General features: G+C 41.0%; 2 protein-coding genes across 2 annotated transcripts; one reads left to right on the forward strand and one right to left on the reverse strand.

Annotated features, from left to right (window-relative positions):
* The first annotated feature begins 2980 nt into the window (after positions 1-2980).
* On the forward strand, positions 2981-9132 carry LOC123510466 (acyl-coenzyme A diphosphatase FITM2-like). Its single transcript, XM_045265661.1, has 6 exons — positions 2981-3625; positions 4042-4300; positions 4916-5100; positions 5573-5742; positions 6419-6536; positions 6959-9132. The coding sequence occupies exons 1-6, from the start codon at positions 3308-3310 to the stop codon at positions 7172-7174; spliced, it is 1266 nt and encodes a 421-aa protein (XP_045121596.1). The 5' UTR covers positions 2981-3307; the 3' UTR covers positions 7175-9132.
* A 746-nt stretch (positions 9133-9878) lies between these two features.
* Positions 9879-17497, reverse strand: LOC123510467 (ganglioside-induced differentiation-associated protein 1-like). Its single transcript, XM_045265662.1, is given in 7 exon segments — positions 9879-14007; positions 14219-14391; positions 14485-14688; positions 15338-15520; positions 16180-16353; positions 16356-16371; positions 17335-17497. Coding segments are annotated over 7 exon segments (990 nt in total). The 5' UTR covers positions 17425-17497; the 3' UTR covers positions 9879-13857.

The following is a 17497-nucleotide window of genomic DNA, read 5'->3' on the forward strand; positions in this document are numbered from 1 at the left end:
CCATTTCCTTAAACAATATAACACGAATAATAAGAAGAAGGATAAGAAAAAGAATAAGAATGAGAATAAGAATAAGAACACGAACAGCAACAACAAAAAGAAGAAGAAGAAGAAGAAGAAGAAGAAGAAGAAGAAGAAGAAGAAGAAGAAGAAGAAGAAGAAGAACTGTGGGACTGAGACCATTAATCTTCTGATCTCCATATACCCTTCCTAATGTCAATAAAATGGTCTAATCGTACACAAACCTCAACGTAAAAATGTGCCCCAGTACTGAAGGGGCTTAAATAGTGAAGACTGTGGCCATTAACCTTCTGCCCTCCATAGACCCTTCCTAATGTCAATAAAAGGCACAAATCTCAACGTAAAAATGTGTCCCAGTACTGAAGGGGGTTAACCATAATTAGAACCACATTTAGACAAGACAGGATATCTCAGACTGGTTAGTAATAATAAAACAAGTACCAGAGAGCAAAGAAAAGGTTAGAATATACAGCTAAGAAAAGGATGAAAAATATACAGCGTACAATAATCATGTGTTTAAAAAAGATAGTTGAAAAATACGACACTTATTCTTCGTATCTGCTAATGAGTTATCCCTTAATTCTTTCCTCCGCAGTCACTCATTCCTCCATGTTTCCAGGCAAGACAATGACAACAATGGCGACAAATAAAAGAATGACAGGAAAGGAGGCCATTAAACACAGAGAAAATACCAAGAAGGAAGCCATTAAAGATTGAGACAGAATTAGAATATAAAGAACGGTTCAGAGGAGGAAAAAAGTGCAAGGTAGAAAATATAAACTAAGAACAATGGCGACAAATAAAAGATTGATAAAAAGGAAACCATTAAAGACAGAGAAGATACCAAGAAAGAAGCCATTAAAGATTGAAAAATAAATTAAAATATACAGAACAGTAAAAACGAGAAAGAAGTTTGAGATAGAAAATGCAAATTAAGAAAGACAATGACGATAGATAAAAGAATGATAAGAAAACCATTAAAGAAGCAGAGAAAATATCAAGAATGAAGCCATCAACCTCTTCAGTACTGGAACACATTTTTACCTTGAGATTTGTGTACGATTAGACCATTTTATTGACATTAGGAAGGGTCTATGGAGGTCAGAAGATTAATGGCCACAGTCTTCACTATTTTAACCCCTTCAGTACTGGAACACATTTTTACCTTGAGATTTGTGTACGATTAGACCATTTTATTGACATTAGGAAGGCTCTATGGAGGTCAGAAGATTAATGGCCACAGTCTTCACTATTTCAATCCACCATATGAGTTTCTGAAGCTGTAAAAAATCACCAAATAGTAAGCAGAATCAATATGGAAACGCGTCATGGTACTGAAGGGGTTAAAGATTAAGAAATAAATCAGAATAAAAAGAATATTAGACAAGATAGAAGTGTAAGATAGAAAATGTAAATCAAGAAAGAAACCAGTAAAAGAATAAGAAATAAATTAAAATAGAAAGGATAGTAAAAATTAAAATAAATAAATTCAAGGTGGAATAATAATAAAGCAAGTACGAGGAAAGAAAATAAAAAATATAACCAAACAATAAAAAAATATACAAAAATATACAGAGAAGTGAAGAAAAGTAATGTAAACAACACTTACCTTACGTTAGTTGACTCAGCGTGCAGACAAACCAGGTAGCGGACAGTCACACGTTAATTAACCTGCAGAGAAAAGAAATAAGGGTAAAAAAAGTAAAAAAAAAAAAATAAATACGTAAATAAATAAATAAATAAATACAGTGTCTGCCAATAATACACTACTACTACTACTACTACTACTACTATTACTACTACAACAACAACTACTACTACTACTACTACTACTGCTATTACTATTAATATTATTATTACAACAACAACAACAATAACTACTGCTACTACTACTACTACTACTACTACTACTACTACTACTACTACTACAACTACTACTACTACTACTACTACTACTACTAACTACATAATATTAATAATAATAATAATAATAATAATAATAATAATAATAATAATAATAATAATAATAATAATAATAATAATAATAATAACAAAAATAATAAAACCACATACATCTCCTCCAAATACTAAAAAAAAAAAAAAAATGACAGTCTTTTACCACTGAATTTTCTTAACGTACGTCACATTACTCTCTCTCTCTCTCTCTCTCTCTGGTAATCATGAATAGTTGCGGATATTTGTGACGCATGAATGGAAAACGGAAGGAAAAAATCAACAAAAAGAAGCATTGACGTCGATGATAATTGGTGATGACCTAAAGAAAAACGAAGAAGGATCATGAAACGCCCACTGAGAGAGAGAGAGAGAGAGAGAGAGAGAGAGAGAGAGAGAGAGAGAGAGAGAGAGAGAGAGAGAGATCTAATAATGTCCTACCTGACGCTAATGAGAGGTAACAGTAAGCGACACCTGTTCACTAAAGCCAACTAGGAAATTATGAAGGGGACACACACATTCTCTCTCTCTCTCTCTCTCTCTCAGGACCATTTTTCTTTTTCTTTTTTTTTCCGCAGTTATCCCAAAAAACAATGTCAACTATTCTCTATGGACACGGTAATATAAGCAAATTTGAACTGACAGCGGCAAAATAACCGTACTGATTGTGCAGATCGAGTTGATTAAAAAGAACTGGGTTAGAGAGAGAGAGAGAGAGAGAGAGAGAGAGAGAGAGAGAGAGAGAGAGAGAGAGAGAGAGAGAGATTAATCCAGTGAAATTTCATAATAAATATTGACACTTTAATAGAACTCTCTCTCTCTCTCTCTCTCTCTCTCTCTCTGCGCGGTTCACAGACACATCAAAAGTTTTCAGGCGTCTCTGCATCATCATTTGCTTTGAGACAGAAATAACAATAATGATTAAAATAAAACATTTATTTCTAGCCGAGAGTCGCTTGCTTGGAAACAGCTTGAGATTAACCATGAGCTGAGAGGCGTCCAAGAGAGAGAGAGAGAGAGAGAACACAGGACTAGCAGATGACGCAACAAAACAGTGTGTCAGCTGATGAATGCTCCTTACTAACCAGCCCAGCCTTCCCTGCGCCCCACGATGTAACACACGTGATGGGGGCCACGATAGGGGCGTCATGATGTTAACTGACCATTACGTGAACATCTGACATCCCTTAGCTGAAGAGGAGGGTAAAGCCAGCCTGCCAGAAATAGACTTGGCCGCGTCCCCTGCGGCCTGCATGTCAATGGCTCCCTGCTCCGCCCGCGACCCCGGCAAGGGATAAACGACCGTCCGAGGGATTGACTGTGGCCAAGCAGGATGCCAGCTGCCTCCTCCTCGGGTCTCAAGAGGAGCCGACCTGCCTCTCAGAGTGTAAGATGCGGGAAGCAGCCCATAGAGAAGGGGCGGTGGGCGGCCAAGGGCACCAAGCCTCTGCCTGAACAAGCGTCCGTGAAGTACGTGTTAACGCTTATCGTGGTTCACGTATGTCGTAAGGTGCTGTTTATCCCCACCGAGGTGAAGGTGATGCTCTACTCCTTGGGTCTCTTCTTCGGCTCCCTCGTATGTGACTTCCTGCCCCTGCCCAACGTGTACATGGGCCAGCGAGACAATGTGTTCAACGTCTACTATGTCAAGGTGAGCTCTTTGTTGCTGCGTGAGGTGCTTGTGTTAGTGGCGAGACTGGTGACGCCTCCACGCTTATCCTGGTTATATTTCCCTCTCCGTGCTTGTGTCAGGTGGTGTGTGGATACATGTGTTGGCTTTTTCATTGTTGTGTATTGGTTTAGTTCTCAACACCAGTGAGGTAATGACAATCACTCCTGGTCCTTTATGTTCATCTTGCCTTCATCACTAGTTTCCTGGCAGTATTTTATTTTTCTATAGCAATAAAATGTTCATAATATTCCCATCACCATCATTATTCCCATTATTTCTCTCATAATCACTGCTGTCATCATTGTCAGCATTCTAGCAGCATCACCACTCCTATCAGCATGTAGCTAGTAATCACCATTGTGTCACCACCACCACACTAACCACTCTTGGTGTAGGTGGCGTGGGCATGGCTGTTGCTGGTGGTGGGCTCCTTCATCCTCCTGACCAGTGCCACCATCGGCTGCGGCCACAGGGAGATCATCAAGAGGAACATGTCGCGTCTGCTGGTGGGGACCTTCATGTGGTACTTCTGGAGCCAGTGTTTCTTCGGCTATGTGGAGAACCGCACGGGATCCTGCCTGGGCAAAGCCATCATCAGGAACAAGATTGATTGCAACTCTGCAGGCTTCCACTGGCACTCCTTTGATATTTCAGGTAGGGTTTTGTTCTAATTCATGAGGGAATAAGACATTTCATGTTATAGTTGAATTGCTAATAATCTGTCTAGTAGAAGAATATATAGAAGATTTCTTTCTTATTTTTCTCCCTTATCACAGGAAGGAGATGGGCCTCTGTTATTTCTAGGGTGATCTGTCGAGTACTCTTCCATGTCAGGCACATGGAAGGTTTCTTTCATTTCTGGGGAAGGCAGCTCTCTGTGCAATCTGAAGTGATGGGCTTCTTTCATATCCCAGGGAATTGATTGGTATTCTTCTATAAACTTCTGAGATCTTTTTTATAATGTTAGATAAGAACCAAGTATTTTCTTATTTGTTTTTAGGATTGTTAGAATCATGTGTCCTTCGTTTTACATGTTACTTTTCATAACTGGTTTATATTTTCCGTGGATGTACTGTGTATCTAGCCATTATATACTGCATTGCATTGCCTAATTGAATATTCTTGTGCATATTGACTTCAGTGCAGGCAATTTAATTCTTTTCTTGAGTAAGATTAGTAATATGAAGTGAGCCGTTGTGGTCACTGCACATTAGTCACATCATCTGGCTGGAGTGTCTGCAATGCCCTGCTCACCACACCACTCCACAGGTCACGCCTTCCTGCTGGTCTACATCAACTTGTTCATCCTGGAGGAGGCCAAGACCATAGATGGCTGGGAGGGAATTCGAGACCAGATCCGCATGGAGGACCACCACCGAGGAGAGGTCCAGAACCCCGGGGAGACCAAGACCGTGCTGGACAGCCTCACCCCCTACGACATGGCCATACTCAAGGTGACCACCACACACAGTAACAGTCAGCTATATTGCTTGTTTTGAATCTTGCTTATAACTACGCTCCCTTGTACTTTTCTCAATTGACAACCAAACATAAAAAATCTGTGAATTGGAATCAACTGGATTTTTTCAATTCAATACAATTTTCAAAAGTTTTGGTAATTTTTAAAGATATGTAAAAGCAAATTCTTCATTTTAAAAGGATAAAACTATTTGATTTGTAACAGAAAGACAGATATATAAAATGTTCATAAATTGAGGTTTGGTCATTTTCAGCAGTTTTCTAATGAGATTTACACAAATTGCATCTTGTGGCCTATGTCTAAACACTGATCTACATGTACGTAAAACCTTATTTGTATTTAATTTTACAGTTTTTCACTTATATTCAATAACACTATTTATTTTTTATATATTTATTTATTTATTTTTATTTTTATTTTTTTACTTACTGTTCTTTTTCCCACAGATGAATTATGAGCAGTTCACGCCATACATCCGCTGCATCTTCTGTGTGATGACCATGATGAGTGTGCTGAGTGACGTGATGCTTGTGTGCACTATCATCTTCTTCCACACCATGCCGCAGAAGGTGGCCGGGGGCGCAATAGGCATTGCCGTCTGGTTCCTTACGTACAGGTGAGGTGATAGGGGTTCTGGCAGGAGAGAGAGGTGTGGTGAGTTAATGGGATGGTGGAGGAAGGCCTAATAAAGAGTTATGGTATGATTAGGGAAAAGATGAATCAGTTTGTCGTCAGTCACACACCACATAGCTATCGCCAATAAGGTGGCTGTGATAAGGTCCTGTAGCTGATCCCCAACAAGAAGACATCTGGGAAAACTATAGGGATAATTATAACCACAGCAGCCTAGACAACACAGCTTTATGCAATGATTTTAGTGGCAACAGCTGATGAGGGAAAGATGACACTCTGAGCCAGTGGAATGAGGGTTTTGTCATTGTTCCTTGTATCATGGATTTCATTACTGAAGTTTTTGTTCCTTATGATTGATCATTTGATTCTTGTCTCTAAGGTTTACTGGTAACTGTGAGAGACAAGGGGGATAATCATCACACAGCCATACATAATATTCCACTTTTGATACAAAAGCCACAAATATTATGCCACTAAACATGACATCACTAAAATTAAGTGTGAGAGATTACAATGTCTTAATTGACAGCATACATCCCTAGCTACTAGATAGTCATGCTTATTTATGTTGGAGAAATGTAGCCCTGTTATTAGCAAGGCTATCCTAACAACCATAACAACTGATGATGTGAAAAGCTGTGCTATGTAATGTACTGCAGAGTATGGTTCAAGAGAGATGCATCCCCTGGTCAGCCTGGCTGTGGCCTCTTCCAGTACCAGAACATGAAGGAGAAGACCAAAGAGGTTCCCCTCAGAAGACGCTCCTCAATATGCAAGGTCAGTGGCTGCTTGTGAAGACAACACAGCAAGTGATACACAGGGAAAGCATCACTTTGTTGAGTTAAGGTCAAAGTTCAGGGAAAGAAACCAAAATGGAATCAAGTTTAAATGGGCCACAAAATGCAGGTTCTTGGTTGATGCATTTTGAGTAATAAGTTTTCATAATTCAAATGTCAATTGAAGAGGATATGAAATTAAGCAAACTGATAAAACTCGTTTGTAGATCACAGTATTTTGAGATTGATGTATGTTTGTTTTTTTTAAATAAAATTTTCAATGTACATTATTCCAAATATGTGAATCAAGTTTACTAAAGCCATGTAATAAAATCAGGCACAGATTGATTCAGTAATGGAGAGAAGGATAAAGGAATGACTGCCGTGCTCCCAAACCAACACTCATAACTGCTTGTGTTTCAGGATCACCGAGACAACCTGCCAATGTTCATGGGGATGCCTCTGTATGGTCTGAAGAAGGAAAAGGAAGACAAGAAGAAGGAAGAGAAGAAGAGGGACTATGAGAGAGAAGAGGAGAGGTCCAGCATGGATGACTATGGAGAGGGAGGGGAGGGGAGGGGACCCTCCTGGACTGGCCCACACGGGGACTCTGCCTCCAGTCGGTCCTGGAGGAGGTAGGATTACCTCACCTTGTGTCCTTATGTGCGTCCTTTTAGGTTTGTGTCATTTATTAATTTTTGTGTTGTTTGTTCCAGCATCTGTAGTGATTGGTTGTGGATGTTCTTGTTCTGTACGACATCCATCCTTGTGCTTGTAGATTACTCATTTTGGGCCTTAATAAGTTGAGGCAGTGAGTGTAAACATTAATGAATCTCAGTCATGCATAAATCAAGTCTCATTTAGTGACACTTTTGAATACAGGCTTCTGATCTCTAGAATTCAGCCCCTTAATTTTTGGAAACCATCTGTACTTTGTACCACATGAGGTCACAGAGCGTTAGGGTGGATCTCGTGCCTGTCATGAGCTGGGTCACAACTAGACGGTGAATGTCACAGTTTTCAGGTTTCAACAGCTCACAAATGGACAATAGTTATAGTGACAGGGTGTCTGTTTTGCCTCTGCCTTCCCTTTCCTTACACATTTACACATAAGACAAGTTATTGCTAATAGTTTTTATGTATGGAGGGAATGGCTGGTCACTCAGAATTCTTTTACTTGTATACACATTCTTTCCTACTACAAGTCAGTGAGAAAAAACTGAGTGCACATGCCAGCAGCCCAGTGTGGTTGTACCTTGTCCAGGCAGTGCAGGATTGCCTCTACACGCATCTCATGACAATTCAGCAAATGAAGCTGTGAAGTTTGCTGGAAGGTTTTTTGCTGGCCACCAAGCAAAGACATTTTTTTTCTGTTTTTGTGGTGGTTATGTGACTATATTGAAAGTGCTGCAGCATTTATTATCATTTAAAGGGAGATACATGTCCATCCTTTCATGAATGGGTCTGGGATTTTTATTGATGATACAGTATGGCCTGGATGATGAAAAGCTTCATTCATCACCTCAGTTCCTTGCTTCAAGAGGCTAATTCTTTATGCAGATCAGCTAAGATTTATGAATTTTTATATCAGTCAAGTTTAATTTCACACATGCTCCTGAAGTCACAAATCACATGCATGAATATTTGGATAACATAATAATATGCTAAGAAATAGGTGACTAAGATATCCTTGAAATACTCCATGTTTTTTCTCTCTCTTTTCTAGTCAACAGTGTCTGCAACATTTACAACCAGCACAATAAGATGTACAAAAACATTACTCTTACATTACGTCAGCAGTCAGCGGAGGCCAATTCTCATTCATCTGCATAATGCACAAATCTAGTCAGTCTAGTCAGCCTCAAAGCATTGTACTTTTCTATGGTTTGATGTAAGTTTTCCTTAACTGGCAACTCTCTGAGGGTCATCCTGCAGGTCATAACGTGACTCAGCAGACAAAGCCCCAGCATTGTGATATTATGATGAGTCCAGGTGATATCCTTCCTCCCAGTGGGTTTATGGTCCAGTCACAGTCATTTGTAGAATAACACTCTCTACTCGCCAAGTGTTTAGTATTTTCTTCAGTCCCAAATCCTGTGATTGTCAAATTTTGTAAGATTGACAACATACCAGAGGACTTGAGATGGGAGGGAAAATGTAAAACACTGGAAGTGAGTGTAGGATGTTACTTGTCATCTGATCTCTGTTTAAAGCTGTGTCTACGAGCAATCCGAGCAGCTGTAGTTCATGTGCATGTACTCCAGAGGATGAGGGATGTCTTGGGGACCTCCACCACTACATAAGCTAGTCTGATGCAGTATTTTCAGCTTCCTCCTTGGTGGGGAACAAAGGCACTGGATTGTTGGGGTTGATCATAGTGACTTGTGCCTTTTGCATACTTATTCACAAGTCAGTTTGTGTAGTTTGTCTTTAGAGAAGGTACACTTGTAGCTACACAGATGTGTTTGAATCATTTCTTATTTTCACAAGTATTTTTCTAATGCTAGCCACTCCTCCTGGGAGTTTAGCAGATGGATGACAACTACAGAAGTGAATTTGAATGTTCCGTGCCATTAAATACATTTGAATATCTCTCCTATGGATTTTCTTTCTTACCTTATGGTAACCAGGGTATTTGTAATGCACCTAATGATGTGCTTCTCCCTTTGGAACTCTCACTGGGGTAACCACCAGATGTACATTGCACTACAAGTCCACAATGCTATCAGCTAAGTAAGTCTTCCATCCTGCTTCTTTTTAACCCACACCTGTCCTATGTTTCATCAAACTGCCCCATGGACTATATAGCTTTCAGCTCTCTGTATCTCCAGTACCTCAGATACCTCCAGCCATCATCAAGGTGGCCATCACACTAAAGTTCCAGTCTTTCCTCCTGTGAAATTCTATCTTGCTTTTTTCCCCTATGCCTTTATGCATCTTCTGATACATCATGAATGCAAAACAACCACCTCTGTTGTCACATCCTGCAGTGGATATTGTCAGATGCATTGTGGAAATTATACAAACACATTGAGAGGCAAGGTGAGGATCTGTCTTCTCTACACACTTCTAAACCAGGACACGAGTGAATTGAGACGTATGTATGCACATAAAGGTCTTGTCTCAGCTGCCCTACAACCTCCATTTAGGGCACAACAAATAGAAGAATGCATATCATAAGACAATGACTAAATTTTACATGGTTGTCCTGCCTAAAGGATCTGTGGAAGCAGGAACCCTCTAGTGTGCAAGACAAGCAGCAGCTTACCTGACCAGACATTCTGTAAGTGGCAATTCTCTACCAATCGTTCACTTAATGTATGTATGGAAATTGAGAAAACAGTCCCATATTGTAGTTTAATTGCCTCCCTATATGTATATATATATACAAGTTCTGCACAAAGAAGCCAAATGAGCCCAGGTTATGTACACGAGTGGAATGCCACAAAAATAAATATATAGATAATCTCCTATGCACAGATTGTTTACTTATGGAACAAACAAGACAAAGTGGGTTTATTTGCCAACATAAAGATGAGAGAGAGAGAGAGAGAGAGAGAGAGAGAGAGAGAGAGAGAGAGAGAGAGAGAGAGAGAGAGAGAGAGAGAGAGAGAGAGAGAGAGAGAGAGAGATTGATTTTGTGTCTGCTTGCTTACCTTAACTAAATGTCAAATACAAACACCTGACAGCAGCAGTGGCAGAATAGTAAGTGTCAACAAACACCTAATAGAACCCTCCAAGTACAGTAAAGACCTGCTGGGGTGACATGACACTCAGCAGGACGGGCAGCCTTCCATTACTCCTAACATCACCGAAACAGAACACCTGTAATGGAATAGTAACGACCAGGTGTGAACTGCAGCTCGGACAAACATAACACAAACTCATAATAAATCGAGAATAAAAGAAAACAAATTGAAAAAAAACATACAGTTTGGACATAAACACAACACACACACAAGACGAGCAAGAAAACACATTAAAAAAATACAAAAATCTGATGTAAATTTGGAGCCAAAGATGCTCCATACTGCAAAAATATAAGAGGAAACATATGAGGATTATAAGCTGATATCCAAAACTCTTCACACTGTCACCTCACTACAGATTATGCATATACACTCCACCTACCACAAACACACTCCAAGTCAACAAATACAATGGAGAAACATGACCTGCACAATGTAGCAAGGGCAGGAAAGAAGACATGATAATCAAGACAAAAAAAGTGAAGCACCTCTTGAAAATCCTAAAATCTTAACATGAAAAGTCTGCTGACGAAGTAAATTTGAATCCACCGGTCTTGTCTGCTGAAGCCATTGTCTTTACATTTAGCTAAAGTGAAGCAAGGGTGAAGGATACGAGGATGCCACTGACAAGATCCCTCTCCCCTCACTGACTCATGTGGTGGGCTTGGATCCTGTCCTTGGCTTCCCCTGTTACCTGAGTGAAGATGAAGAACATAATTGCAGGTGATTCCTCATTCATTCACACACTCATACCTTTCACACACATGCATGCTCTCTCTTTAACAAGTGACAAGAGGATGAGAAGACAGAAAAGTGAAGTCAAGGTAGGGAGAGGCAAAGAACATCATATCCACCACACCACAGAGAGAGAGAGAGAGAGAGAGAGAGAGAGAGAGAGAGAGAGAGAGAGAGAGAGAGAGAGAGAGAGAGAGAGAGAGAGAAATAGCATCCTCTCTCTAGCCACATTAGTTACCATGAACTGTGTTGCCATTAATATATAGATCCAAAATATAAGTGATGTGCCCAGGTAGTGTTTCTGTCACCTGGTCATCTGTAATGGTTCTGAACACTTGAAACTGGATTGTCGCTGCTTGCTTGCCCTAATACTCCACGCTGCAACAGTTGATAGAGACTGGCTGTTTGGCTGTTTATCTACTTAGTTTACATACTGAACACCACAGGAACAGTGCAATACTCAACAATCATGAAAGGACATTAATTTTTTCATCCTAATACTCCACGCTGCAACAGTTGATAGAGAAAGGCGCTTATCTAGTTAGTTTACATACTGATTTATCATCACACCACAGGAACAGTGCAATACTCAACAATATTATCATGAAAGGAGATTAATTTTTTATCAGGTATATTGGCAAGTGTTTTCATGACTATAACTAGATGATTCTCTGTTCAGTTTCATTTCTTTCAAACTATTATTAAAACCTTTGTCTGTTCTTATGATTCCTTCTGTACTGTTTACTAATGATTGGGGACTATATCTCATCACTTACAGGCTATGATACACTGGGACTCATAAGCTACTTCTCTTAATACTCTGTGACTGAGAGTTCACTTAGCTTAAAGGACTTGAAAGCACATTACTGAAGGGGTAGTTACCAGATGTACAGAGATGGGCACGGTTGCAAAACACTGCTCCTGAGGCGAGTGAATGCCGAGGAGGTTGTTCGTTGTGAGGTGTGATACGACCAGACAATTTATAAAAATGGTAGTCTCACATAGAAAATATATATGTCTTCTATATACGTACACGTGTATATTGAACTACTCCAACGTGGATAAACTTTGAGAATTACGAGGCACAATATGACCGTACATCAGAGTGGCTGCCGAGTTACCAGATGTTTACATGAATAACTAATTGCAGGAGACCGTCTATGTCAGGGCTCAAAAAAACTGTCACTCTTCAAAAGTCACATCATCAACCTGTACCTCTGGCAGTCAACCAATCCATGCCCAGACACATGACACACCATAACCTTCAGCAAGCAGCAAATATCTGAGCTATATGCAAGTCTAAAAATCTGTCCAGGTGATGTACATAAACACCACATGAGCATACACAACAGAGGCAATCTACTGCATCATCTCTCCAGAAGCCACCACACAATATCATTCTACTTCAATGCTGGTTTTGTTACACAGTATCTAACAAATATGGATGTGGCCTTTGGTTACTACAGAAAACTGTCTGATATATGGCAAACCACATCACACCTATCCTGAATACTAGTGGAGAAATGATGAAACAAGACCTTTATCATATTTCCCAGCAATAATGTTTGGGAAATGGCAAGCCAACAATGTTTTCACCAAATACTGTATTGTCACTACTGTGCAGCAACAACAATCCTTCCACGGAGAAATTATACAACCAAACCTACCAACAACAGAATCAATACACACACACTAGATCCAACACTTACAATGAGGTAGTACACACTCTTTTCCTTCATAAGCGACTATCTAATCTCCTACAATAACTGGAGGTATTACTGCCATTACAGGAAGAGCCACTAACATCAAGAGGATATTCCTCAGCTAACAGGCTTCAATATCAGTGGAACTCAACTGGCAAATATCCTTATACCATTTGAAGTTAATACCTTATAATCTATGCCATGACAGATCTTTCAGTTTTTTACTAGATATTAAGTCAAAGCTGATTTGGACTTCAAATAACAACTGTTAAGTATTTTTCCCGTACAGTTCCTTCAGCACAAAAAACAAACTATCCATCTCTCTCTTGCACTTCAGAACATAAAATTACAGTCCGAGTTTCATGCACAAGTACATTTCTGCTTTGGTAAACCAATCAAGGTTCCTGCCAGACTTACATTACACTGGAATCAAAAACTTCCACCTTACATTAGAGGTGCTGGGCATTAAAGGACATGCTCAGACTTAAGTAACCTAGTGAGTCAAAAGCCCCTTCAGTGAACTGGCTAAAGTGTGCCTCCTCACACAGGATGCCTCATTTCATCTGCCTTCAGCATGTTCAGCACAGAAGCAGCACAGCAGCAATATTATGAAAAATTTCACCAAAACTTCATCACCGCCAACACCGCTAAGGTTCCTGCCACTCAGACAGAGGCCAATACTGAGTGTGACGGACACACGAATGATATGACGATGCAACAAACAATGGTTCCGAATGGTTGCCACTCAGTATTGTGTGGTCTGCAGACATTCTTTTTGTAGTCAGTAAAATATAGCAGTTTTGGTGTTTTTCCTACAAGTACAAGACCAATAAATATTACAAGAAAAAATTACCCAAAATATTAGTATACCTAAGTAAATGCTTTATTAATACAACAAATATTCAATTCATAGGAAAGAAAACAACACAATACTAATGGTACGTAATCGATAAACATGTGAACTTCCAACAAGGCATGGAATGAACTACTTAATTCACACAAGAATGAGTGGCACCAATCTCCTGGCCGTGGCTCAGGTCTCCCACACACAGCATCACCTCCTGCCCTCCTCCAAGATCTCACTGGTGACCACAGCACTACCTAGACTAACACACACCGACACGCAGAGCTCCCCCTAGGACTTGTTGACCCGTCGATACACAGCATAGGAAATTGCGGCCAAGCCCAGGGCTGCCATCACAGAGGCCAGCACCCCACTGTGCTCCTTGAAGGCCTGGTGGAGTCTGGCCAGCTGGAGTCCTCCAAGGGAGATGTGGGTTGATCTCTGCAACATCACAGTTAGTTGACACCTCTCTCCAAGAAACCTTCTACAGTCTACACTAACTATTTACAAAGCTACTACGGTGCAATTTGGGGAAACAAACAACAATGGAAAGATATATGGAGTACCAAAATGAGGAGTAAGTGTTGATGGCAATGGCAATAATGTTTTAGAGAGACAATAAAAATACACCAAAAAGGAAGACTCAAGATACCTGGAAGGAGACTCTCTGCTGTATCCTGTCCCAGTAAGCCTGAAGGTGGGGCCTCTTCCCCTCTGCCCAAAACCTCCTCTCGTGTCCCAGAACGTAGAGGTGGTTCAGGAGGATGGCGAGATCTATGTCGGCAATGCTAAACAGTTCTCCACACAACCACCAATGAGTGTGTTCTGAGGGCACAAGTATAAAGAGATCAAGGTAGTGTCTTAAAATATGAGAAACATCAAAGGTCCTAACTCACTACCTCAACTTATCCTTCTCACCTCCTGTGTGTGTTGCCAGCTCCTCCTCGGCCCTTCCCAGTGCTGCATCAAATCTCCCCAGCACGTCGTCCATCTCCTCTGCAGTCTTGTGTAGGTTCTGGTCCCCATCTTGTGCCTCCAATGCCTTTTCCCGTAGAGTTTCTTGGAATTCCGGGTTACTCTGGGCATATCCTCTGATCATGGAGGGACGGGTCTTGGCCATCTCTGGGGACACAACGGTGGATGTAAGAAGCACTCACGTTTTTAATACATACTTCTGTTACCCTTGGCCAGTTCCATTCCTACATTTCTTTTCTATAAATCCCTTCTCTACCTACTTTTATTGCCCCTGGCCAATGCCTTCCCTACATAAAAAAGAAGAAGAAATAAATAAAATAACCACATACATGACTGGTCCAACAAAATATAGCATTCACATTAATAAATCCATGACGAACCTCCACGTGAATCAGTCAAACATGTATAGTAACCCAAGCAGAGGTGGCTGTGATAGGGTTGTACAGGGCACCAGACAACCACCCAGGAACAGACAAGACACATGTATGCATTTCCACCTCAAACAAATCAAATAAAATTTCTATCTATCCTTCCTTCAAGTCCTCCCACACATACACACACACACACACACACACACACACACACACACACACACACACACACACACACACACACACAACTTGAAACAAATTGAGTAGAGAGGTGGTGTGTGTGGCGAGTGTCAGTCAAATTAGTCTTGGGCCCTGTATATCACAAATAGGTAAACACACACACACACACACACACACACACACACACACACACACACACACACACACACACACACACACACACACACACACACACACACACACACCTGCCATCTGCTTGAAAAGTGTTGGGGTGAAAGGAAACTTTGGATTATCCCATAGGTGAGGGTTGCCAGCTGTGCCGTATGTCATTGCCCCGACTGGCAGGCCCTCAAAGCACTCCCTGAAGGCTTGGATCTTCCTGCTCTCCTCGCTGCCCTTCTCCCGTGGCGTCAACTGTCCAAACTGGCCTGGCGGGAGATGTGATCATGTGACAATCGCCTGTATTAACAAACGCCTTCCCCTCTCACTACAACAATTTTCCAAGGCCACAGAGACAACTAGCCGGGTTTTCAATACGTTTTCTCCTTTTAATAAACTAGAAATCTTGCCAATCTATCACCAGAATCATACAAATATCCTTAAAAACACGAGTATCTTCAACTGGAGCCTTTGGACAGCAGTGATGGTGAGAGAGCAAATTGTTTCGAATTACAGGACTATGTGGTGTGTGGCTGCTGGTCGAGTCTAAAGTTAAGTTAGGTTAAGAATAATTAGTAAAGGGATTAGTATAGGGTGTGTGTGCCTATGTCTCTCCCCTCCATAGTCTGTTTACTCTGAAGTGGCTCCTGGGTCTCAGTCTGAATGTTGCCCAGAGGGAATGCATAGTTGTCAGATCTTGAGGAACACTGTCAGCTGTCCTTGTGATAATTGTGCTGATGAACTGAAAACAAGTATTATTCACACGAAATCAAATATATCAATAAGCTACAGTATATTTTGAACCCAGGAAGTGAACCATTTCAATTCTATTTTTGGTCCTTGTACACAAAATACAATACACGATAAAGAATTAACTCATGAAAAAGAAAAATTATACACATGGTAGTGAACACAAACCCACACATACCATTAGAGAAATTGTCCTCCAGGTACTCAACAATCCTCACAGAGTCTGGAATGACCTTCACCCCGTCTGTCAGCACCGGCACTTCCGCGCGAGGATTGAGTCTCAGGAACCAGGGCTTGTACTGCTCCTTGGTCAGCAGTGACACCACCTGGCTCTTGAATGGCACACGCTTTCATACAGTGCCATGAGGACCTGTGGATGAGTAAGTAAGTGAATAAGTGAGTGAGTGAGTAGGTAAGGTCTGTTCCAAAGCTCTACAACAGATTACTAACTCGTATCATAGACAAAAGGAACCTCAAGATATTCATGAGAAACCTCTTGACATTAGGATCATTGGGTTTGCTGTTCTTGTCATTAGTATCATTGGATTCATTAATATTGGCATGATCTGATGTCTTCACCTGCAGTCCTGTTGGGAGAATTCATCTGCTACTTAATGTGACTCTGGCCTCATTTAGGTAACACCAATATTCAGAAATGCCTTCCTTCACACCACGACAATTTTCCAAGACCACAGAGACAACTAGCCGGGATTTCAAGACAGTTTCTCCTTTTAGTAAACTAGAAATCTTGCCAATCTACCACCAGAACCATAAAAATACTCTTAAAAAACATGAATGTCTTCTACTGGAACCTTAGGAAAACGGTGATGATGAGAGAGCAAAGCGCTTCCGAATACAGCAGTAAGAAGGATGTAGAGGAGAGCCAGGGTGGGTGTAGTGAATGGGATGGGTGTCATGTCAGTGTGGCTGCCTTACAACCTTAGCAAAACATGGCCAGTATCTTGTGGTCTCACGTGAACACACTCAATGAAATAAACTAAAGCACAAGGTAAATGACACCCAACGGTAATATCTTCGTCCCTGACCTAAACAACGATGTATTTCAAGTTTCTGGTGTAATTCAACCCAAACAAAACATTACTGACGGCGAATCACTAAAATAACACGAACTTCTGATTAGCAAGTACCTGAACCGAAAACACACCATCTAATAAACCTACACTAACAACTAGGCCTACAGGAACACACAAACACCACCCCTATGAATATTCACCGGCATATGGTGAAAGCCAGGCACTATTTAAGCCTACAGAGGAGCCCCAGCACTCAGCCTATCCAGAAAAGCCTGTATACATCAGGTGCCGCCGCTCACCCTCTGCGAGTAGAAGGACATGGGGTGGTAATACAGCTTGAGAGAGTTTCCGTTGCCATTGCTGTTGTTGGAGGGGCCGCCGGAAGACATAGTGGGTAAGAGTCAGGGAACAGCTGACCGACTGCCGCCAACACCGGCTGACTTACTGCCAACTGCCGAGGTT

The sequence above is a fragment of the Portunus trituberculatus genome, chromosome 29 (genome assembly GCF_017591435.1).
Source record: "Portunus trituberculatus isolate SZX2019 chromosome 29, ASM1759143v1, whole genome shotgun sequence".
NCBI classification, from domain to species: Eukaryota; Metazoa; Arthropoda; class Malacostraca; order Decapoda; family Portunidae; genus Portunus; species Portunus trituberculatus.

Bases quoted from the DNA above. Each gene is read 5' to 3' on its own strand.
- LOC123510466 (XM_045265661.1), top strand. From the start codon at position 3,308: ATGCCAGCTGCCTCCTCCTCGGGTCTCAAGAGGAGCCGACCTGCCTCT. The intron at 3,626-4,041 runs GTGAGCTCTTTG...CTCTTGGTGTAG, and splicing joins TCAACGTCTACTATGTCAAG to GTGGCGTGGGCATGGCTGTT. The intron at 6,537-6,958 runs GTCAGTGGCTGC...CTTGTGTTTCAG, and splicing joins GACGCTCCTCAATATGCAAG to GATCACCGAGACAACCTGCC.